The sequence below is a fragment of the Neoarius graeffei genome, chromosome 26 (assembly GCF_027579695.1).
Source record: "Neoarius graeffei isolate fNeoGra1 chromosome 26, fNeoGra1.pri, whole genome shotgun sequence".
Classification (NCBI taxonomy): domain Eukaryota; kingdom Metazoa; phylum Chordata; class Actinopteri; order Siluriformes; family Ariidae; genus Neoarius; species Neoarius graeffei.
The window spans coordinates 30,538,039-30,562,038 of record NC_083594.1 but is presented as its reverse complement, the minus strand read 5'-3'; the positions used below and the strand labels follow the sequence as shown (position 1 = coordinate 30,562,038).

Genomic DNA, 24,000 nt, shown 5'->3' with positions numbered 1-24,000 from the left:
GAGCGTATCCGTGTATTGGCGTTGCTGTGTGCAGGCGAATCGTGTATTGGTGTTGCTGTGTGCATGTTAATCGTTTTAAAAACGTTAATCTGATGATCCGCTGATACGGTCTAATGTAAACCCCACCTATGTGTCAGCCCTGTGATACCCTGGACAAGTCGCCAGGTCGTACCCCGCCTTTCGCCCGTAGTCAGCTGGGATCCCAGCTGACTATGGGCGAAAGGCGGGGTACAGCCTTAAAATATGCAACACCTGTTTAAATACTGGGAGACAATAAAACATGCACTGGGTCATTTGTTGCCATTTTGAGTTCAAGTGTCACGTCCATAACGCTGGACTTGCTCATAGGCTCCAGCTTGCCTGCGACCCTGTAGAACAGGATAAAGCGGTTAGAGAAGATGAGATGAGTGGCTGGTCCAGTAATTACAAATGCTAACAATCAGCACATTCCAGTTATAGCTGTAGTCATACAGTAACTATAATCACCTTTGTAGTAATAATTTCAATACCTGGTTAATGTTCAGTTCCCTTTTCATCAATTCTCGATTCAAAGGCACAACTGAGTCATGCAGGTTGATCAGTGTGTAATGGACAGTAACAATTTTTATCCAAAATAGTTTTTCCTGCCTTAGACGATTTATTTCCATTTCACGTGTGTTTAGCTGTTGTAAAGTTCTCTCGCTGTGTGTGTGTGTGTGTGTGTGTGAGACACTCTTGAACTGTAGGTTCATTTCTACACTCTGGTTCCACAGTGACCTTTTGCACAGGACTGTGTTCCTTTGATAACAGAAACAAAGCTCCAGCATTATTTATACTCATTCAAAACTCTTCACAGGTTAATATACCCCAAATTATTAATTCCTCTTCTACTAGAACTTCTTTCTGAATGTGTCTGCATATATTGGTGTTATGGTTTTGTGGATTTATAATTATGCTTCACCTATTTAAAAAAAAAATCAACTGCATTATGTCCTCTCCAAAATAAGATAAAGCTCTGGGTAAGTGGAATTGTTTTTCAGGCAAGTATGTTTTGGGTGCTGCTTGTAAGGCTGGGAGATTTTTTTTTAAAAATTTTTTTCGAGGACTGAAATATTTGTGCTCGAGTAGAGAAAATTTAAGGGTCACTTTGTCTTGGCATGGGCCACTAAGAATTCAGGATTACTAGCCTGAGTGATTACCAAGCACTGAAGTTAATTTTTAGCCCTGCTACTCTGAGGTTGGGGGTTAGGTGTAAGGTTTGTGTGAAGTTGGCACCCCATATGTTGAAAATTTGAATAAAAACCTTTTCATTTGTTTGTGCATCGTTTGTGCATGATTGTGCAGGCAAAATGAGCGTTTGTGCACAAACCGTCTTTAAGATATTTCACTTTTAAGAGGTTGGTGACCTTAGGTCACTCAGCACCCCATTAACATCCAAACGACTCGAAAATGGTCTGAATCGTTTGTGCACATTTGTGCAGGCAAAATTAACGTTTGTGCACAAACCGTTTTGATGTTATTTAACTCTTAATTTTTTGAAAGTGGGTCACGCAGCACCCCATTAACCTGGAGGGTTCATGACTTGAAAAATGTTAAAATATTTTCCATTCTGTAATCAGAGGACAGTTAAGTCGTCTTTTTTCATTTTGAATGATCTTTGCCACACACAACAATGTTAAATGTCTGCATCATGTGCATTAATCAAGCATTGTGAATCCTCAATTTGTCATTGTTGAAGTGTCATAGTGGGCTTATTGACAATGGGTATTTCATGATATCATAACTCATACAATGACTTCACAGAACTCTACATCACAGAAATGGGCCTTATATGCCAGCCATTTTGATAGTTCAATCTTTCTGTGTAATAAATGAGTAATTAGTCCATCAACATCTTTGCTTCTGAGTCAGGCCCGGCGCCAGGAACAGTTTACTAAGGGGGCAATTAGAAATCGCAAGGGGGCAAATATTTTTCATATAGTGTGTAGTAGTGATGGCGGTCTGACAACGTGTTTCAAACAATTAACTGCGCCAACCACAAAACCACGGCCCCGAAGGTTGCTTTAGTCCGGGAAAATCATGTGACATATATTACCAGGGCAGTTGCGCTTTATCAACACCCGTGCCCACCTGTTACCCCTCCCCTCCAGTTTTCTCACAGACACGCGGTACAACCGGAAAGATGCCAAACATAAAACAACACACACAAACCTACAGGCAAGTCCTTTAAATTTAAAATACATACAAATAGCTCCACGGCATGAAAACAAAACATCAATGCAAGTCTAAGGTACTTGGCTCGGCGGCCAAAATCATACTAATTTAAAAAAATCAACAGACCCCGCGGCTGCACCAGTAATAGCCTTCCTGACTCGCACCGAGTCAACGCTAACCACTTAATCCGCGATCCCAGTTTAGGCGTGTAGGGGACTAAACACTCTGAAGTGATGAATTTTCACCCCCGCTGCATGGGGGGTGACGTCAACGACACATATTCTTACGCTATTTGCGCACAAAGCGGACCATATATGAACACATACACCAACATAAACGGAGATAAACTTAGCCTACAAAGAAAGAAAATGGATTCACAATGTTGTGATTGAATTCGTTTAATTCGGAAGGGGAAAGACTACTCCCGTAAACTGACTGCATATTACAGGATATTGCAGAGACAGTGCACTTGTAAGTGTACATGTAAAACCCCCGCCCGCCCGCACGACCCCTCCCCTTGTCCTTATCACAGGTCTGTGTGTGCGCGGCTGTGTCAGCATTTCACACACACCCACAATAACTAATCCCCAGTAGTTAGGATTGATACATATGTCTAAAACAGGGTTAATATTAAATTCAGGCTTTTTGAAATAATCCTACCTTAATACAGTTGAATTCTACGATTGCAACGTAAGAATCATAACAACCAATCAGATTTGTTCTACCGTGCCAGTTTTAGTAGTGATTTTACGTGAAATGTATTTTTGTGCAATGCGCAACCACTTAATATTTCGTATTTGAAAATGCAAATTATTAATACGTCTATAATACATTATATTTTCATAAGAAAACAATTAAGTGATCTGAGTCTCCGTTGAGGGGGCGGGGCTGCACAAACGATTCAGACCATTTTCGAGTCATTTTGATGTTAATGGGGTGCTGCGTGACCTACTTTCAAAAAATTAAAAGTTAAATAACATCAAAACGGTTTGTGCGCAAACGCTCATTTTGCCTGCACAAACGATTCAGACCATTTTCGAGTCATTTGGATGTTAATGGGGTGCTGAGTGACCTAAGGTCACAAACCCTTAAAAGTGAAATATCTTAGGGCCCGTTTACACGAGGACGCTGTCGGGTAAAAACGACTAAATATTTTATCATAAGTGCCTTTCGTTTACACGAGGACGGCGTTTCCGAGGCTGAAAAACGGATAAAATTGAAAACGCCTTCCAAAGTGGATAAGTTTAAAAACGGCCCCCATTGCGTATCCGTCTAAACTACCCAATACGCGAAACTCTGCTCGGATCTGCTCACGTCGGGTACGCGTTTACGTCATACATGTGTCATATACTGTACATGCCAGCCCGGGAAGTAAGAAAGTAAGTGGGGGTGTCGTGGCTCAGATGGCTAAGGCACCATACCATAAAATCCAGGGACCCAGGTTCGGTTCCGACCCGAGGTCATTTCCCGATCCCTCCCCGTCTCTTTCTCCCACTCATTTCCTGTCTCTCTACACTGTCCTATCCAAAAAAAAAAAGTAAGAGCATGTCTGATTACATCGATCCAACAGACCTTCAAGCTGCTCTGTGTTTTAATGCAGTAGATGTGTTTTCCTGCTCACCCGCCCGGCTGGAGCTCCTCAGTTTGGTGTCGCCAAGTTACACGCACGCGCGCACACGCGTGTGCGTGCACGCGCGCGCTGCCTATTCAAGCCGCTCGTGAAACCATAAACCCGAGACTGAAAACAAAACCAGCAGCCGAACGGGTTTATTTTGCTGAGATGGACACTGCCTTTTCTCTTCTTCACCGAAACAAGAGTGAGTGTTACTTAATAAAGGCAGATTAAAAGAGTTTCGGTTTGCTCCTGCTCCTCCCTCGAGCACTACAGTACCTCAGCCGGACCGGTGTTCTGTAAAGTTATCCTAGCAAGTTCTCATACAGACCGTTTTATTATTCAAAATAAGTCATTACAAATTATTTGACTCGGCCAAAGACTCGACCAATACGCACAAAACATAAAAATCGGCAAATGCGTGAAATTCTCACCAATTTTCTATCAGCCCAGCTGATCGGTGGGACAAAACTACTGTTAAATTTTCCTACCCTCCTGGATTTCGCGCATGCGTAGTAGGCTTGGTAGGATAACTTGACAGAACAGCGGCGCAGATGTGCAGATCAGACAAGACAGAAGACGTTGCGCATGCGTGCACACATAGCGGAGACATTTATGCGTCACCGTAGAGACGCAGATTTCCTCCTTGAAAACGGTCGTGTAGACGCGGAAAAAAGTGAGAACAAAAACGGACTTTTGCGTTTTTGTTTTATACCGTCCCCGTGTAAAGTGGGCCTTAGACGGTTTGTGCACAAACGCTCATTTTGCCTGCACAAACGATGCACAAACGATTCAGACCATTTTCGAGTCATTTGGATGTTAATGGGGTGCTGTGACCTACTTTCAAAAAATTAAAAGTTAAATAACATCCAAACGGTTTGTGCACAAACGTTAATTTTGCCTGCACAAATGTGCACAAACGATGCACAAACGATTCAGACCATTTTCGAGTCATTTGGATGTTAATGGGGTGCTGCGTGACCTACTTTCAAAAAATTAAAAGTTAAATAACATCAAACGGTTTGTGCACAAACGTTAATTTTGCCTGCACAAATGTGCACAAACGATGCACAAACGATTCAGACCATTTTCGAGTCATTTGGATGTTAATGGGGTGCTGCGTGACCTACTTTCAAAAAATTAAAAGTTAAATAACATCAAACGGTTTGTGCACAAATGTTAATTTTGCCTGCACAAACGTGCACAAACGATGCACAAACGATTCAGACCATTTTCGAGTCATTTTGATGTTAATGGGGTGCTGAGTGACCTAAGGTCACCAACCTCTTAAAAGTGAAATATCTTAAAGACGGTTTGTGCACAAACGCTCATTTTGCCTGCACAATTGTGCACAAACGATGCACAAAGAATGAAAAGGTTTTTATTCAAATTTTCACCATATGGGGTGCCAACTTCACACAGGTGGCACCTGTGAGAAGAGGGGGGGAAAAATGACATCTTACGCAAAGGTAGTTCTCAAGCTGTTGGTGGAGATATTCAACTGAGGGGGCAGTATAATTCTAATAAGCTTCCCTCTTTGCATAAGAAGGGAAGCCAATTCTGAACGGTTTGTTTTTAATCACGTTTTCTGAAATTGGAAGCCCAAAAGAAACTCATAGATGAAAGCTACAAGGTCTTTCAGAATGCTTCATCTTGCAAACTTATTTAAAAGGGCAGCAATGCAAACACGTCAACCAGTAAGTTATATCTTAAAATTAAAATAAGTTATAATTCGTTTCTCTGGACCAGCAGGAATGGCTGAAGAACCCTTAAACGAGACCTAACCCCCAGCTGTTCCCTGGACTGCTCACTGCTGTGGGTATGTCAGGGACTTGTACATCACTCTAGATATGAGTGTCTGCTAAATGCCTGTAATGTGACCTTTAAAAATTGGTTGATGATACCATTAGTGAGGCCTGGTAGACTACTTTTGTTTTTTGCCTTGTTGCAGAAAAAAACAAACCAAAAAAAAAAACAGCAAAAGTGATTTGCTTTCATTTTAACATATCCAACATATGCCTCTTGTCTCATACTGACTCTTCAACAGCATCGTTCAAGTCACAAGTAAATATATGGCCAGCACTCTTTTGCATTCTATGGTGTTAGTTAGCATGCAGTCCCTTTCTATTTTCATAAAATATTGTGCACTTCACCAGCTTGCCTGAAACACCTAAGGTGTCTGACACCTTGGTCCATGCTTTCATTTAAAAAAAAACAAAAAAAAACTAATGTTCCTTTTTGCAAACAGGAACCCAGCATAAATAATGGGGGGACCTGTTGCCGCAATTCATTCTCCTCCATCTTGGACAGTTTGAATGGAGCCAATAATTTTAATGGGGGGGGGAATGGCGCATGCAGCTTTTTTGGAGACAGCAAACTAAAGCTAAGGTTTCACATAGCTGGAATCACTTCACGGTAGACACTGGTGGATGATTTTGAGCCTTCTGGAGGTCAACTGACGCGTGTTCCAGGCCCTTCCGTCAGAATACGTGAGAGCTGGGGAGTTACCTTGACAACCAGGAGAGCGTGGCTTCCATCCCTGGAGAATTTTGTTGTGTTAAATTGTCGTGGATCAAACGCCGGATGACTTCAACCATGAAGGCATATGTGAGACTTGGGTGGGCTACTGGGGGTTACCATAGTATTCCATTGCAACCATCAAGCTGAAGATTTTCACCCAACAGCAGTGACAGTCACGTATGACCTCAAGGATGCTCATGTATGCAACGGAACGTCTCATGTTTTAATTTTTATATGACTTGAATAGGAAGTTTAGTCTGCAGCAATGTCCTATCTAGTCAGTTAATTTGTATAGTGCTTTTAACAACGGACATTGTCGCAAAGCAACTTTACAGTAAAATAAATACTTCTTTTTTTTTTTAAATATATGAGAATTTTATCCCTAATAAATCTTATTCCTGACGAGCAAGCCTTTGGTGATGGTGGCAAGGGAAAAACTCCCTCAGATGACATGAGGAAGAAACCTTGAGAGGAACCACACTCAGAAGGGATCCTATCCTTGTTTGGGTAATAAGATAGCATGATTATAAATAACTTGCTTCTATAACTGTGTCGTATATAGTCACAAAGTATAATTGTCTGTCCATCCATCTGTTTTCTTCCGCTTATCTGAAGTCTGGTTGTGGTGGCAGCAGGGTATTCCAGGCATCCCGCTCCCCAGCAATGCTTTCCAGTTTCTCCTGGGGGATCCCAAGGGGCTCCCGGGCTAGATTATTTGATTGATTTGAGAGATTATCTGGGTGGCATGGTGGTGTAGTGGTTAGCTCTGTTGCCTCACAGCGAGCAGGTCCTGGGTTTGAGCCCAGCGGCTGGCACCGCCCATTCTGTGTGGAGTTTGCATGTTCTCCCTGCGTGGGTTCCCTCCGGGTGCTCCGGTTTCCTCCACAGTCCAAAGATCTGCAGGTTAGGTTAATTGGTGGCTCCAAATTGACCGTAGGTGTGAATGGTTGGTTTTCTCGGTGTCAGCCCTGCCATAACCTGGTGACTTGTCCAGGGTGTACCCTGCCTCTCGCCCATAGTCAGCTGGGATAGGCTTCTGCTTGCCTGCGACCCTGTAGAACAGGATAAGCAGCTACAGATAATGGATGGATATATAATCTCTCCAGCATGTTCTGGGTCTACCCTGTGGTCTCCTCCCAGTTGGATGTGCCTGGAAAACCTCCAAAGGAAGGCGCCCAGGAGGCATCCTAATCAGATGCTTGAACCACCTCAGCTGACTCCTTTCGACATGAAGGAGCAGCAGCTCTACTCTGAGATCTCTCTGGATGTCTGAGCTCCTCACCCTGTCTCTAAGGCTGAGCCCAGCCACCCTACGGAGAAAACTGATTTCAGCTGCTTGTATCGGCAAGCTCATCCTTTTGTCACTACCCAAAGCTCATGACCATAGGTGAGGGTTGGAACATAGATTGACTGACTGGTAAATTGAAAGCTTTGCCTTCTGGTTCAGCTCCCTCTTCACCACGACGGACTGGTACAATGCCTGTATTACTTCTGATGCCGCCCCAGTCTGCCTGTCCATCTTGCGCTCCATTTTACAATCATTCGTGTACAAGACTCTGAGATACTTGAACTCCTTCACTTGGGGCAGCAACCCACTCCCAACCCGGAGGGGGTACTCCACCATTTTCCAGCAGAAAACCATGGCCTCCGAATTGGAGGTGCTGACTCTCATCCCAGCTGCTTCACTCTTGGCTGCAAACTGTCCCAGTGCTTGCTGAAGGTCACGCTCTGAAGAAGCCAACAGAACCACATCATCTGCAAAGAGCAGAGGTGTAATTCTTGGGTTCCCAAACTGGACACCCTCCTCACCCTGCCTGCACCTTGAGATCCTATCCGTGAAGATCACAAGATTGGCGACAAGGGGCAGTATTGCTGGAGTCCAACACCCACTGGAAATGTGTTTGTGCTGAGAATTCGGACACAGCTCCCGCTTTGGTTGTACAAGGACCGGATGGCTTGTAGCAATGGCCCCGATACCCACAAGAGCCCCTGGGGGACACGGTTGCAGAGGCCTCAAAAGTAGCCGGTCTGCGGATTTGCCAGAGTCAATTTTTCATTGAGTGTAACACATTTTGTTGACATCTGTATAGAACTGAGCAGCATGCAATGTGAAACTAAGTTTTATTCAACAAAATGATGGCTAAATACGAACACATCTGTAGGAAATGGAGGCAGCCATTATGCTGCTGTGTGCTGTAACGAAGATGCAATCTGATTGGCTGACAAGGTGTTGAATGTTTCATGTACTATGATTGAGCCGTGCTACCACATGGCTATAAATGGCGACCTAAAAAGTGGAGTGGTGTGTTAGATGCCTGGTTTTCAAAAAGGCCTTGAACCACAGGTAAGTCTGTAATTTTAGCCATCGCTATGATTTACCGAGTGAAATACGTCTATGTATGGGTCCATGTATAAATGGTGGTTGGCTAAATATTAAATTATAAATATTGATTATCCCATAATTGTATACGGCCTGTTTGGGGTCAAACCCGCCCACTCGGCATGCTTGGCGCTAGAGCTGGGCGATATGGCCTAAAAAAAAAAAATCAATATTTTTTTTTCCACAAAAAATCCGATTTTCGATTTTAATCCCCCCCCCACTAAAAATCAAACTACAGATGACAAAGAAATGGTTCAAAACAAGTTTTACCTTTTTTGTTTTCACTTAAATTTCCCCTTTGTGGTTAAAGTGCAACCAGAAACCAAAAAGAAGCCAAAAAACCAAGCTTGTAGATGAGAACATCGCGATAGCATCTGTGATTGCCTTCCACCGTGCCCCATTCTTCGGCACACAGTTCGAAAATGTGTCGGGGGCTGCCCGATCTGTTCTGCACACGCGTAGAGGGGAGCGTCGGTGGTGGAAGTTAAAACTGAGAGAAAACAGATTTTCATAAAAACACATCGTCCTTAACTGTAAATTCGAATTAATCGATAAAATCGATTTATCACCCAGCTCTACTTGGTGCATTATTTGTTTACATTTTGACTTGCAATGGAATGCAATGTATCCTTGTAGGGGAGTCACATATAGAGACTTGACATCTGTCATGCAGTTAATGTTAATGGTAATCGTTAATTATAAATATACGAGTTTATACGTATGTTTTTGTACAGTTACTGTTGCAAGGCTGTCATGTGTTGTCAGATGAATATAGATTCACTTATTATAACATATAGTGCAATGCCAAATACTGCAAATGATTTTTTTTTTCTTCACAATATCTGAAGTCTTTTGAACTCTGTTCAAAACTTAATATAAAGGGGGTATCTTAATATAAGAACTTAATATAAAGGGGATACCACTCACTCACTCACTCACTCACTCACTCACTCACTCACACTCTCTCTCGCATGCACGCACTGCACATGCGCATATACATGCATTATATACTGTTTGTTTGATTTATTTAAAAAAAATTAAATACACCTCTAATTTGGACCTAATTTGAATTCATCTGAAGAGAATAGACTTGTGCAAAAGGCAACAGAGCAGTTCCTTTCAAAGAAAAGGATAAAGGGGACGATAGAACATGTAAAAAAAAAAAAACCTGAATCAAGTTCAGTACCTGATATCACTACAGACACACAGAAGCTTTAGGATTAGATCAATACTTGGATTGTTCAGAAATTGAATAATGAATCAAAAATAAATTTGACTATACAAAACATATATATTTTTGATGTTTGCAAAATCAAGTTATTGTAACTGTTACTTGAGTTTGTAAACATCAAAAATAAATCAAGCTTTGTATTGTCAAATTTTTTTTTGATAAGTTCTATTATTATTGATTACCATCACCTCAGACTCTGTTTTGCTGTTTACAATAAATTGGAAATTCTTCCCCAAATGCCTTGAAACTGTGTCTTCAGACAACCCCGGTTTTCCTTTTTTTTTTTTTTTTTTTGCCTATGGTTCATGGTGAAGGGCTTCAGCCTTTTAAATTGTACCCTCCTGTTCTCTGCCTTGTACCCTTTTATTCCCCTAAACTTTGAGACCACTGCGGTCGTAAGCCTTTTCCAAATCTACACAAAACATGTAGACTGGCTGGTTATACTAGACATGGGGTAATTGTAATTGATTGTAATCATAATTGATTGTAATCGATTACCTTATTTATTTATTTATTTATTTATTTATTTATTTTTTTAATGTAATCGTAATTTTACTCAGGAAACATGCTGTAATTGTAATCGTAGGTACCAATAATGGTAATCATATAACAAAATTACATGATGGTGAAAATATAAGTGAACATTTGGTACCTTGTGTATACTGAACATCTTTGGTCCATTTATTTGCAAGGTCAGTAGACTTACTGTATTTCCATTCACATTCAATGAGAAGAGTGAAAACCCCTCCCACTGCCAACTCTTAATCCCATCAGGTCAAGTCACTATTGAGGTATTTCACTCACGTGACCAAGTCATGTGACGCTGCCATTTTGGACGGCACGGCTCGAATCAGTTTGAATGCGAGGAAGGCGACAAACGAAAAACATAAAAGAAAAAGGAGCGAGATGCAGAAAACACCTTCACTATCCAGCGACGTAGGGCATTTACAGGGCGAGCAGAGGGAGAGGTATTTGCAAAAATTGAGGTTAGCAGGCTTGGAGAATGACGTTTACCTGCTTCCACCAGGATTGTTCACTGACAGCTAAGGTTTGTTCACATTTTCATTTACTTTCGGTCCTCAGGATAAACAAAATGTTATTAAATGTCATTGAAATAACTTCTTAGTCTGTTGAGACATGGCCCGTTAAGTTTTTCCTTTACTGTATTTACTAGTTTACTGAGCGCGCTCCGGGGCGGGCTGGCGGGCTGGCTGGCCGGCTGGCTGGCCGGCTGGCTGGCGCTCCGGGGCCGGCTGGCTGGCGCTCCGGGGCCGGCTGGCTGGCGCTCTGGGGCCGGCTGGCTCAGTAAACTAGTAAATCCAGTAAAGGAAAAACTTGAGACTGAAAGGTTTTAACAGTCATCCAAATGACTGAACGTAAACATTGCTACAGTAACATACCAGCTACTGTTGTTGACATTAGCTAGCTTGCCGTCCAAAATGGCGGACACCGGGGCGTCACGTGACCCTGTGACGTCAGGTGAAATACCTCAATAGGTAAGGTCATGTTTTTTTTTTTTTTCACACATTCCAACGCTGCTTTTTACAACAGCTTCATTTATCTGGTATTTGACACTCTTCGGTGTGTCTTGAAATTAACTCTTGTACTATTGTACTCAGTTCAGAGTCACAACCAACTCTGTTACTCTCTTACACAATTACTCTGTAATTTTGCTCCCACTCCAAATTTTACTCTCTAAACTCAAAATAGAGCAAAATTAACTATTTTGCGGAAAATACGTTTAACTGAAACAACTGCTCAGTCATTTTTCCTGTGTATGCACTACAGCGTGCACACAACCAATCTGCTCATCAGAAATAGAAGAAAGAAATTATGTATGTTTTCACATGGGCTCTTGCACTTTAATGTACACTGGCCAGTTTTACATGACACTTTACATTAAGACTATGTGAAAAACATACTTGATGAAGAAAAATGATGATAAATGTTGCAAGTAAAACTAACATTCTTGTTCTTTTTTTTCTTAATTTTCATCATTTGACTAGTATTGCTCATAAGTGCCTAAATTTGTCCCCAAATAGGTCAAAAACGCTTGTCCATAACATAATTTGGCATAGTATTTGCTGTGTAATTGTGCTCAAGTAATTGTAATTGTGGTATATGTGATGTAATCTAAACTTTAGAAGTAATTGTAATTTGAATTTCACATAATCGCCCCAAGTCTAGGTCATACTCCCATGAAGACACACCCCCCCCCCCCCAGCCCTGCCAGGTTAAAGAGCTGGTCCACCGTTCCATGGCCAGGCCGGAATCCACATGGCTGCTCCTGAATCTGAGGTTTGACAATCAGTCAGAGCCTCCTTTCCAGCATCCTGGAATAAACTTTCCTGGGGAGGCTGAGCAGTGTGATTCTCCTATAATTGGAGCACACTCTCTGGTCCCCCTTTTTTTTTTTTGAAAAAAGGAACCACCACCCTGGTCTGCCACTCCACAGGCACTGTACCTGACCTCCATGTGACATTGAAGAAGCGTGTTAGCCAAGACATCTCAACAATGTCCAGAGTCTTCAGCATCTCTGAGCGAATCTCATCCACCCCTGGTGCCTTGCCACCGAAGAGCTTCTTGACTGCCTCAGTGACCTCTGTCCAAGATATGGGTGAAGCTTCTCCAGAGTCCTCAGACTCCACCTCCTCCATGAAGGAACATGTAGGATGGGTTCAGGAGTTCCATCATAGTGCTCCTTCCACTGCCTGACACTGTCCCCAGTTTGGGTCAGCAGCTCTCTTCCCTGGCTGCGCACAGCCTGAGGCAAGCCTTGCTTCCCTTTCCTGAGTCGCCGAACGGTTTGCCAGAACTTCCTTGAGGCCAACCGAAAGTCCTTCTCTATGGCCTCCCCGAACTCCTCCCGCGGCAGTTGTTGCTTCAACAACTGCCGAAGCTGCAGCCCTTCTTCAGCTTGACAGTTTCCTTCACCGTCTGTATCCACCGGCAGGTTCACCGCCATGACAGGCACAGATGACATTTTTACATGACCTTTCGGCCACAGTTCCTACCAGCCACCTCTACAATGGAGGTTTTGAACATGGTCCCTTCGGATTCTATGTCCCCAACCTCCCATGGGATGCACGAAAAGCTCTTCTGGAGGTGGGAATTGAAGACCTCACGAACTGAGGACTCCACCAGACATTCCCAGTTTATCCTCACTACACGCTTGGGTTTGTCAGGTCTGTCTGGCAGCCTCCCCTGCCATCTGATCCAACTCACCACCAGGTGATCAATTGACAGCTTTGCTCCTCTCTTCACCCAAGTGTCCAAGACATATGGCTGCAGATCTGATGATACAACCACAAAGCCGATCATTGATCTTTGGCCTAAGGTGTTCTGGTACCAGGTACACTTATGAACCACCTTAGGCTCGAACATGGTGTTTTTGTTATGGCCAATCCATGATGAGCAGAGAAGTCCAACAACAAAACACTGCTTGGGTGTTTGTACAATTGTGCAACCAGGAAATTCATTGTAGTTTTAGCATGAAGTCTATTTTGTTGAAGTTATCAACTGTTCATTGATGGAGACTTGAGTGCAAAACTGTTTGACAGCCGCAGTCCTAAAGTTATCATGCTAATTGTAGTCCTCAGCCATTATAGTGAAACTAAGTGTACAGAGCCATCTTTCAAACGCAACTTTTGACTGTCCCATATGGGGCCATCCTCCACAGGAGCAATGTCATGAGACTCCAGCCAGATGTAGAGCATCAGGATGGATCAGGTAGGTCTGAAGAGCAGAAGAGGTCATTATCACTGGTGTGTCAGGATTGACATGTAACTTAGCAGAGAGGGGGAAGCGAGAGAGTGAAAATGGAGGTTGTTGGGTATGTCCAGTGTCACCTAATGATTAAGAACAGTCTACATTTTGTGCTGTGTGCAAGTGGAGACACTGGCAAACCAACTATGACTGCATGACTAAAAAGGAGAGCCAGAAGGTAGCACAGACATGAGGGAGCCCTGGGGCGTAAAGCAGCCGGCCTCTCTGCTGTCAACAAGCCCTTGTGAGAGTGGGCGGATGTCAGTATCCATACGTTCCAGTTTACCAAAACACACTATGCCTGAGGGCCCTCCAGTTCTACTCTTGCCTAATAAGAAGCTCTTATTAACAAACGGCTTGACTAAAAAGATACGTTTTCAGCTTAGACTTAAACTCTGAGACTGTGAGTCCTGAACACTACTTGGAAAGCTGTTCCATAACTGTAAGAAAAGAATCTCATAGAACTTGAAGCTTTACAAAGAACTTGTCTTTGTAAGAAAAGGCTCTGCCCCCTGATGTAGCCTTCACTATAGCTATAAGGTACCAGCATATAGCCTGCACCTTTTGATCCAAGTAGGCATGGCATCATAAAGGACCAGAAATGCTATGGATACTGCTGATAGACTTGATGGCTGCTAGGTCTGTGTCATGGGACGTAAAGCAGCCTCCATTCCTTCACGGATGCCCAGTTTTTCATCTCTCTCTCTCTCTCTCTCTCTCTCTCTCTCTCTCTCTCTCTCTCTCTCTCTCTCACACACACACACACACACACACACACACACACACACACACACACACACACACACACACACACACACGTATCACGCAAACAGTTGGCACAGGTCAAAACTGGGTTCCTGTGAAGGAATGACCATCCATTTTATATATGAGTGAGAAGGAGAGGAGCAATGAAGACTGACCAGTTATGAACCCCCCCCCCTTTTTTTTTTTTTTTTTAAATGGTGCAGAAAGTGAAAGGTTTGCCTAGGGGGTTGTGGCTTATTTCATCTTGCTGTGGCTATACCATGCTGCAGCTACGAAAATCGTACACACTACCGTCATTGCCGTAAAGACATAATGTCCTTACGGCAATGTATAGCAGCATATGCTGCTATACATTGTTTTACTAGCATCTTCTGTTGCTGGTGTCATAGCTACCATGACTTATTTTGCATATTTACTCCACCCAAATTTATGCCGTGGTTCACCTCCAAAATCTGCCTTCATGGCCACAGTAGCCCCAGTTACTGATCTCACGGATCAACCAGCTGTGTGTGATCGTAGCATAAGAGTCTTTCAATTCTTGTTTGGGAGATTGTCACCCATCCATCCTTGTAGAAGGCTTCAAGTTCTATGAGTTTCTGGGGCTGTCTTGCAGTCCTTGCTCTTTTGAGATCTATCCATAGATTTGGCTTCATTGTTGCTTAGCTCGGGGGACTATTTATTGTTGACAAAGTATTTTTATTCAACGAAAAATTTTTAAAATTGATGAACAGGAAAGAGTTGTCAATAGCTATTTTGTTCCAGAGTTAATCAAATTTGTGATTTAAAATGTGACTTCGGAAGTTTCACAGGTGCTTTTACAAGGGGATTCCTGCAGTGGATTTTGCATCTAAATACATCATGTCAAATTCTGTTTTCTGATTGGTTAAATTATTTCTATTTACGTAGGAGCCTGGGAAAGCCTTTCTTCTGGCCGTAATGTTTACACTTCTTTATCCGTTTGTGTACAAAAATGGCGCCTGTTGTAGAATCGGGAAAATCTTTGCTTTTGGTGACTTTTTTTTTTTTTGCTCACAATGTGTCATTTAATAAAAATCTACAAAAATATTTTTAAGGTAATACATTTTAAGGTTTTATTACATTGTCTTTATTGGTTATAAATATCTGTGCAAATTTGTGTACTAACCCTTCAAAAGCTGATTGTTTAAATATGAAACATGACTTCCATTGGCATTGCTAATAATGCCACGGCCTCTGCATTGTGGTTTAAAAAAAAAAAAACTGGTTGTAGTGCTTTTTAGAAGCTGCTGCATTCTGCCGTGCAGCCACTTCATACCGTTAGCTTATTGGGACAGCTTAATATTTAATCCGTAATATTTCTTATTGTTCTTAATAATCAACGATCTTTAAATGAGTGGATTGTGATCAGGCTACAGCAGAGCAAATTTTTCACCAACTTGAGGAAACTTTTACATGAATGTGGAATACACTGAGGATTATTCTAAGCATTATTCATGCAATTTCGGCGCACAGAAAGGACGTGCTGTAAAATTAGGAGAATATAATACTTTACTGTGAGTGTGCATTGGGACCACTGTGGGTTGTCTATTATACTTTTTTAAGCACTGGCAAATGCTGCACAAATTGAAGGTTGATTTAGTGATTTGGTCCAAGCCTCAGTGTGCTAGGTCTGAGAGCTGCAGATTCTTTAGGATGGTGTATTTGAATATGGGATTGCAGATTTAATGTTTAAGTCTTGGAGTTGAACTAAAGTAACATTTATGTTTGTATTCAAGGATAGAGTAACTTCTGCAATGGCCTATTTTTTTTTTCTCCATAAATTCTCCATAAATCCTAAATTTACTCAGGAGTGAAATCATAACTTCGTCTTATTTACCGCAATCTTCAGGTAATTATTTAAAGCTAAATAAAAAAGCTAAAGTTGGCTAAGGCAGTCTGTTTAGCCTTTTGATATTGTGGACATTTATTATTACAATATTTTAATGAGCAAATATCAAACAAATAGGAAAACTACATCACAATTGGCTAAATCCTTGTCCCATCACAGCAATTGGTATCCAAGGAATTATTTCATTAAAACAATTTTCTATAATCAGTATAATAAATTTTATGAACTAATAGGGCATACATTTTTAAGTTTGTTAGCATGTTATCGAACTACAGATACTAGTATCAGTAAGTCATACCTAGTTGAAATATTTAAAGGATATATGCAGAACCTTGATTTTTAAATAAATTTCTGAGTGGATAGTATCTTGTTTGCTGCATAAATGGGAATAAAAAAATATATATTTTGGAGAGCTAAAATCGACCGCAAAGTTGGAATTCGAGCTGCCCCGCTGAGCCAGCCGGCCCAGAGTGTGTGACGTCACAGCAGGAACCAGTTTTAAGGCTGAGGCCTTTGACAGCTAGAGACCAAAGTCATATAAGTAAATAATTTATGGTGAAAGTAAGAAATGCTGTTTCCGACTTGCTCAACTAAGACTGATTCGACTTTATTGATTGTGGGTTGACTCTCATTAAAACAGGATAGGTGTTATAACTTATGCAACATGCATGCATTTTCACTGATAAAATGTAAAAGGCTAATTAAATAATCAGATGAGCTGAGACGATCACATTTCTGAAGCAAATTTAAATAATCTTATACCGGTAACTTAAAGCAGTGTTTCCCAACCACTGTGCCGCGGCACATTAGTGTGCCGTGAGAGATCATCAGGTGTACCGTGGGACATAATCCAATTTCACTTAATTGTTCCGAAAATTATTTATTTACTGCAAATAATTTGTCTTCGTTCGTCTATGCCAGCGACGTATAGTGACCGGCAGAACAATTAAGTACTCTTCCAATAGATGGCAGCAGGTAGCTAATTAACCTGTGTATCTACCTGTAGCCATTCAACAATAGAATTAGTAATGCTTCGGGTGTGACAGCGGTGATAGCGATAGCAGGGATGAGTTTTCCGCTTTTCGGCGGATTTCCGCTTTTTCTGAGTAAAAATCGACCTTTTTATATTATGCCAAATCCGTTGAGATTTTTCTCATCTCATTATCTGTAGCCGCTTTATCCTGTTCTACAGGGTCGCAGGCAAGCTGGAGCCTATCCCAGCTGACTACGGGTGAAAGGCGGGGTACACCCTGGACAAGTCGCCAGGTCATCACAGGGCTGACACATAGACACAGACAACCATTCACACTCACATTTCACACCTACGGTCAATTTAGAGTCACCAGTTAACCTAACCTGCATGTCTTTGGATTGTGGGGGAAACCGGAGTACCCGGAGGAAACCCACGCGTACACGGGGAGAACATGCAAACTCCGCACAGAAAGGCCCTCGCCGGCCACGGGGCTCGAACCCGGACCTTCTTGCTGTGAGGCGACAGCGCTAACCACTACACCACCGTGCCGCCCCCGTTGAGATTTTTTTCTTCATTTATTGAGGGGGGGTTGGGGTATGTTCCTTTGTGATACTCAAGCATAATTCATTCCTACGACGATGTTACATGTTTACATTTTCGCCATCTTTAGTCTCACTAAGTCTCGTGGTAGAATACGTGTTATCTACAATGTAATTGGCCAAAACATCAATGGCGAGAGCATGATAGCCAATCATCACAGTTCTTACAAAAGAGAGGACTGACAAGCTTTTGTCTTTGGCCAAAAAGCTGAAGTTGTCGTCGAAATGATCAAATGAAAATGAGAAGTGACTGTGGACTATAAATAATTGTATAAAGTGTACATAGACATTATCCCATAAACTTAGCATTCGTTTGATTTAATACATTGAACATGTATATGATAGTCAGTAAATCTGAATTAATGCTGACAGTTTTGAAAACTTAAATATTTCAAAAGACTTTTTGAAGAAATCATATGCAACTAATGAGGACATAGGGAGAAAAGGTCAGTCACCCTAAGAGATTTTATTTAATATATGAACATTTTGATAATTAATAGAACTTAAGTTTTTAATGTGAATTTAGTTTGTCATTTTTGTTGATTGAGTTACAACCATACCCTTGAATGTAGAATGTGATTTTATTTTGAATTCAAACAATACTCCTATTGATTTGAAACACATTTTTCATGTAAATATATAAAAAAAGAGAATTTTTTTTTTTAAATCTACTACAGCTCCGATTGCAGGAAAAGTGGTTTGTAAGGCCTTATTTTTTAAAAATTTTCCTGGGGGGGTATCCGTCCCAGACCCCCCCCCCCCCCCCCCGTTGGCTTTGGCTTCATTCACACATATATATATATATATATATATATATATATATATATATATATATATATATATATATTAGTGTGTAAAATTTTAAATTTTTTTATTTATTTAATTTTTTTGGTGGTGTGCCGTGGGATTTTTCAAATGTAAAATATGTGCCGTGGCTCAAGAAAGGTTGGGAAACACTGACTTAAAGACACAATACAAGTTACATGTATTAATCTACCTCATCTCATCTCATTATCTCTAGCCGCTTTATCCTTCTACAGGGTCGCAGGCAAGCTGGAGCCTATCCCAGCTGACTATGGGCGAAAGGCGGGGTACACCCTGGACAAGTCGCCAGGTCATCACAGGGCTGACACAGACAACCATTCACACTCACATTCACACCTACGGTCAATTTAAAGTCACCAGTTAACCTAACCTGCATGTCTTTGGACTGTGGGGGAAACCGGAGCACCCGGAGGAAACCCACGCGGACACGGGGAGAACATGCAAACTCCACACAGAAAGGCCCTCGCCGGCCCCGGGGCTCGAACCCAGGACCTTCTTGCTGTGAGGCGACAGCGCTAACCACCGTGCCGCCTGTATTAATCTAAATGCAGGTAAACAAATGAGAGTTGCAGCTTTATCTGTCTGTGTTCTCGCTTCTTGAAGGCCTATCTTGTGGCCGATTTGTTTCAAAACAAATCTGACTTTCAGTTGTTCGTTCAGTTCTCCGTTCATTCGTTTCTTCCACGTAAGGGCGAGATATTGATGCTGAAGCAAGCATATCCAGTGGAGAAATCAGATGGCTGGTCCACTTGTTCTCCATACTGAGTACTCCACCATTACTGCTTGGCTCGGGCAATTACTAAAACCCGGGACGGGACGTCACCAGTTTTAGCAACTACCGCAGGAAGGTCACTGCCTGAGCGATAGGCCAGTTCTATCCCGGGTTTTAGCAACAACCCTTGGCTCACACTCCAGGAGAACTTGTGCAAATGAACTTGCTTTCCTTTTCTTGTAGTTTTATTAAATTGTTGGTACTGCACCCTCTTTTAATATGGGCTTATAGCCAACGCTCCTCAACAGATCAGAGGTCTCGTACGATTCTTCAGTAAAATGTGCAGAGCAGAGGAGAGACTACTTCGTATGTGCCCGTGAACTTCTCGCAAAATGTGTCCAAGTCTTTGCAGTTTGAACATTCTTGGGCTATGATTGCAACATAAATCCACCTTCTGTCATGTTGATGCACCTGCCAGCAGCACATCTACGCAGCATGGCGATGAATTGGCTCAAAATGGAGGAACGGAGTTGCAGTCAGCTATGTTTTAGTATAGTGGAAATGGTGATGAGACCGATAAACTTCTTGCTGTGATATCACGGACGTCAAGGTCATTCACTCAGACTGCTACCTATATGAATCACTTTGATTGTAAAAATTGCTATGTTAGGTTTATTGTTAACGCTTAAAACTATTCCTGTGCCATTCTTGAGGTCTCAAGGCATTTATAAACAAAAAGTGAGGCCATGGTTCTGCGTATATGCTTTAAGTATTTCCTTTGTTTTTCTTTGAATGCAGAGTTTGGAGTCCACCTTGCAGAGCTCACTGTTGACCCCCAGGGGGCACTTGCGATTCGCCAGGTGAGTGGGTTTTTATATTTAGCAGGTCATCTTAGCATGGTTCTCTGCAATGCATAGGATATATTTGACTAATTTAGCATTTCTTTTTGTTTTATACAGCTTGCCTCGGTCATTCTGAAACAATATGTTGAAATACATTGGTGTGCCCAGTCAGAGAAATTCAGGGTGCCAGAAACAACTGAAAGGGTGAAGTGTTGTAATTAGATTTTTGTGTTGTAAGTAGTGTCATCTTCATTGTTTTGATAGTTTTCCAACAGTTTTGCTCCTTTTTGTTTCTTGTGGTCCAGGCCAAGGCAGTCATCCGTGAGTTGCTGCCAAGTGGCTTGCGAGAGTCCATCAGTAAGGTGCGCTCCAGTGTGGCCTATGCTATATCCGCTATTGCTCACTGGGACTGGCCAGAGGCCTGGCCGCAGCTCTTCTCACTGCTTATGGAAATGTTAGTCAGTGGTGATGTCAACGCTGTACATGGTGCCATGAGAGTTCTCACAGGTACTGACCCCTCAAAGTTAATATAAACTTTTTTTTAAACCACAACTTGACAACAAATACTTTTCAAAGAGAATATATGTAATGTTATCAGTGGCTAGCAAATACACAGATAAACATGACATTTCTGACCAAAATAAAAAAAAAACTTATTTTAGCAGTATTTCATACTTTTTCTTAAATTTTACTTAAATTTTTAGTCAGCATGAGCCACCTTTTTCTAACAGCCACTCTTTCTCTTCTCTCATAAATATTGCTCTCAGAAAGAATGACAGATGGGGCTGAAGTATTTAAACTTTGGGGGGGGAGCAGTTTCAGAGGGGCTCTGGGTGAGATGATAAATATTTTAAATGACACTTTTAGACCTGCAAGCTCATTTTGCATAGGAACTTTGCATTTTAAAAGCAGAACGCGCAAACATTCGAAAGAGCAGTCGTCTTTTCTCCAATAATAACGGCAGATGAGCCATTTGTCATGAATCCAGATTTGCATAGATGTTAACTGATAACATCAGTTAACTATATATATTAGGTATGCCACTGAAATATTTCAGCCAAAAATAGTCTGTAAGGGCAATTTTAAAAAATTCCTTTAATTTTTACCACTGGCATGAGTGACTTGAAATGGCTGAATAATCTTATGATGCCAAAGAGCCATGTGGTTTTTAGACCAGGATATTATACCAAGAAAATTTCAAACCATACCATTGCAACTCCCAACTACTGTAAGTGTGGTTATAATTGCTATAGTTGTAATTTAATCATTATACATAGAAGCTTAATTCAGATCTGCCAAACTTTATGCATTTTGCAGAGGAGTTCCACACTCCACAGTATGGAGTACAATAGAGCTGGAATGATTCCTTGAGTAACTTGATTACCAAGAATCATTGATGCAAAGTCTTTGTATCGAAGCTTTGTTTAATCTCTGACTATATACAGCTCACTGTGTTTCACATGGATGATTATTGATGTCCCCCAACATACATACACTGTGGACATGTGATGTAAAGATGTGATTCAGTGGTGTGGATTGCAAAATGGAGACAGAACAAATAGGGGAGGTCAAAAGAAGACAAGCCAGAGAAAACAACAAAGTGTCTACAGTTGGGGATCATTTCAAGCTGGACCCCCCCCCCATGAAAACTCTGTAGGGGAGAGTGGGGTGAGATGTGCCAGTTTTTACTTAGTGACTTTAAAGCGAGGCCATGACAGTAATGCTTCCAACTAAATTCTGTACATATATTTCAGGATGTGGTGTATCCCTGGGAACAATCACTTTGGATCTGAAATATAATATTTAAGAAATATAGCTTTCTGAAAAAAAAGTGGTCTTGTGGCACAACTTGCCCCCGGTGCGGGGCAAGTGTGGGATTTGCTGGAGCCACTCTCCCAGGTTGGGGGTTACTGCCCCAAGTGCCCCCACTACCACGGGGACCACGCAACGCTTGACCCTCCACATCCGTTCCAGCTGCTCTTTCAACCCTTGATACTTCTCAAGTTTCTTCCTGATGTTGGCGTCAGCTGGGATCGCCACATCTATCACCACCACCCTCTTCTGCTCTTTGTCCACCACCACTATGTCCGGTTGGTTAGCCAGGATCTGTTTGTCAGTCTGGAAGCTGAAGTCCCACAGAACCTTGGCCCTGTTGTTCTCAGCCACCTTATGTGGTATGGCCCATTGGGACTTGGGTACTTCTATTCCATACCGATTGCAGATGTTCCTGTATACTATCCCAGCCACTTGGTTGTGCCTCTCCATGTATGCTGATCCAGCTAGGATCTTGCACCCTGCTACTATGTGCTGGACTGTTTCAGGGGCTTCTTTGCACAGTCTGCATCTTGGGTCTGATCTACTCTGGTAGATCCTGGCCTCTATGGGTCTTGTGCTTATGGCCTGTTCTTGTGCTGCCATGATTAGTGCCTCTGTGCTGTCTGTCAGTCCTGCATTATCCAGCCACTGGTAGGATTTCTTGATATCAGCCACTTCCTCTATCTGACGGTGGTACATGCCATGTAGGGGTTTGTCCCTCCAGGTTGTCTGTTCCTCCTCCTCCTCCTCCTCCTCTGCACTCTCATCAGGGTTCTGCTGCCTGAGACATTCACTTAGCAGTTCATCCTTTGGGGCCATCTTTCTGATGTATTCTCGGATTTTCGATGTTTCATCCTGGACCGTGGTCTTGATGCTCACTAGCCCTCGGCCTCCCTCTTTCCGCTTAGTGTATAGTCTCAGGGCGCTGGACTTGGGGTGGAACCCTCCATGCATGGTGAGGAGCTTTCTAGTCTTGATATCTGTGGCTTCTATCTCCTCCTTTGGCCAGTTTATGATGCCAGCGGGGTATCTGATGACTGGTGGTGCGTACATGTTGATGGCTCGGACCTTGTTCTTACCATTCAGCTGACTTTTCAGGACCTGCCTTACTCTCTGGAGGTATTTGGCTGTGGTTGACTTCCTTGTGGCTTCTTCATGGTTTCCATTAGCCTGTGGGATGCCAAGGTACTTGTAGCTGTCTTGGATATCACCTATGTTGCCCTCTGGTAGGTCAGTCCCCTCAGTCTGGATCATCTTGCCTCTCTTTGAGACCATCCGGCCACACTTGTCCAATCTGAATGACATCCCTATGTCATCGCTGTAGATCCGGGTGGTGTGGATCAGCGAGTCTATTTCTCACTCGTTCCTGGCATACAGCTTGATGTCATCCATGTAGAGCAGGTGGCTGATTGTTGCCCCGCTACGGAATCGGTACCCGTAGCCGCTCTTCGTGATGATCCGACTGAGGAGGTTCAGTCCTATGCAGAACAGCAGTGGTGATAGCGCATCTCCTTGGTATATGCCGCACTTGATGTTGACTTGGGCAATGGGTTTTGAGTTGGCCTCTAGGGTTGTCTTCCACATTTCCATTGAGTTCTGGATGAAGGTCCTTAGGTTCCTGTTGATCTTATACAGTTCCAGACATTCCAGTATCCATGTGTGTGGCATTGAGTCGTAGGCTTTCTTGTAGTCAATCCAGGCAGTGCACAGGTTGGTCTGTCTCTTCTTACAGTCTCGGGCGACTGTTCTATCGACCAGTAGCTGGTGCTTGGCTCCTCTGGTGTTACTGCCAATCCCTTTCTGTGCCTCGCTCATGTATTGAGCCACATGCTTACTCATTTTTGCCGCAATGATGCCTGACAGGGCCTTCCATGTTGTGCAGAGACAGGTAATTGGCCGGA

The 24,000-nt window shown here is 42.4% G+C and overlaps 1 protein-coding gene across 4 annotated transcripts in view; it reads left to right on the top strand.

Annotated features, from left to right (window-relative positions):
• Nucleotides 1-24,000, top strand: part of ipo9 (importin 9) — a 211,830-nt gene that overhangs the window by 36,765 nt on the left and 151,065 nt on the right. For all 4 annotated transcript variants that reach the window (XM_060910599.1, XM_060910601.1, XM_060910600.1 and 1 more), the window contains exons 2-4: nucleotides 20,241-20,302; nucleotides 20,402-20,488; nucleotides 20,590-20,791. In XM_060910599.1, coding sequence (XP_060766582.1) covers nucleotides 20,241-20,302; nucleotides 20,402-20,488; nucleotides 20,590-20,791 — 351 coding nt within the window. The remainder of the gene's footprint in view (nucleotides 1-20,240; nucleotides 20,303-20,401; nucleotides 20,489-20,589; nucleotides 20,792-24,000) is intronic.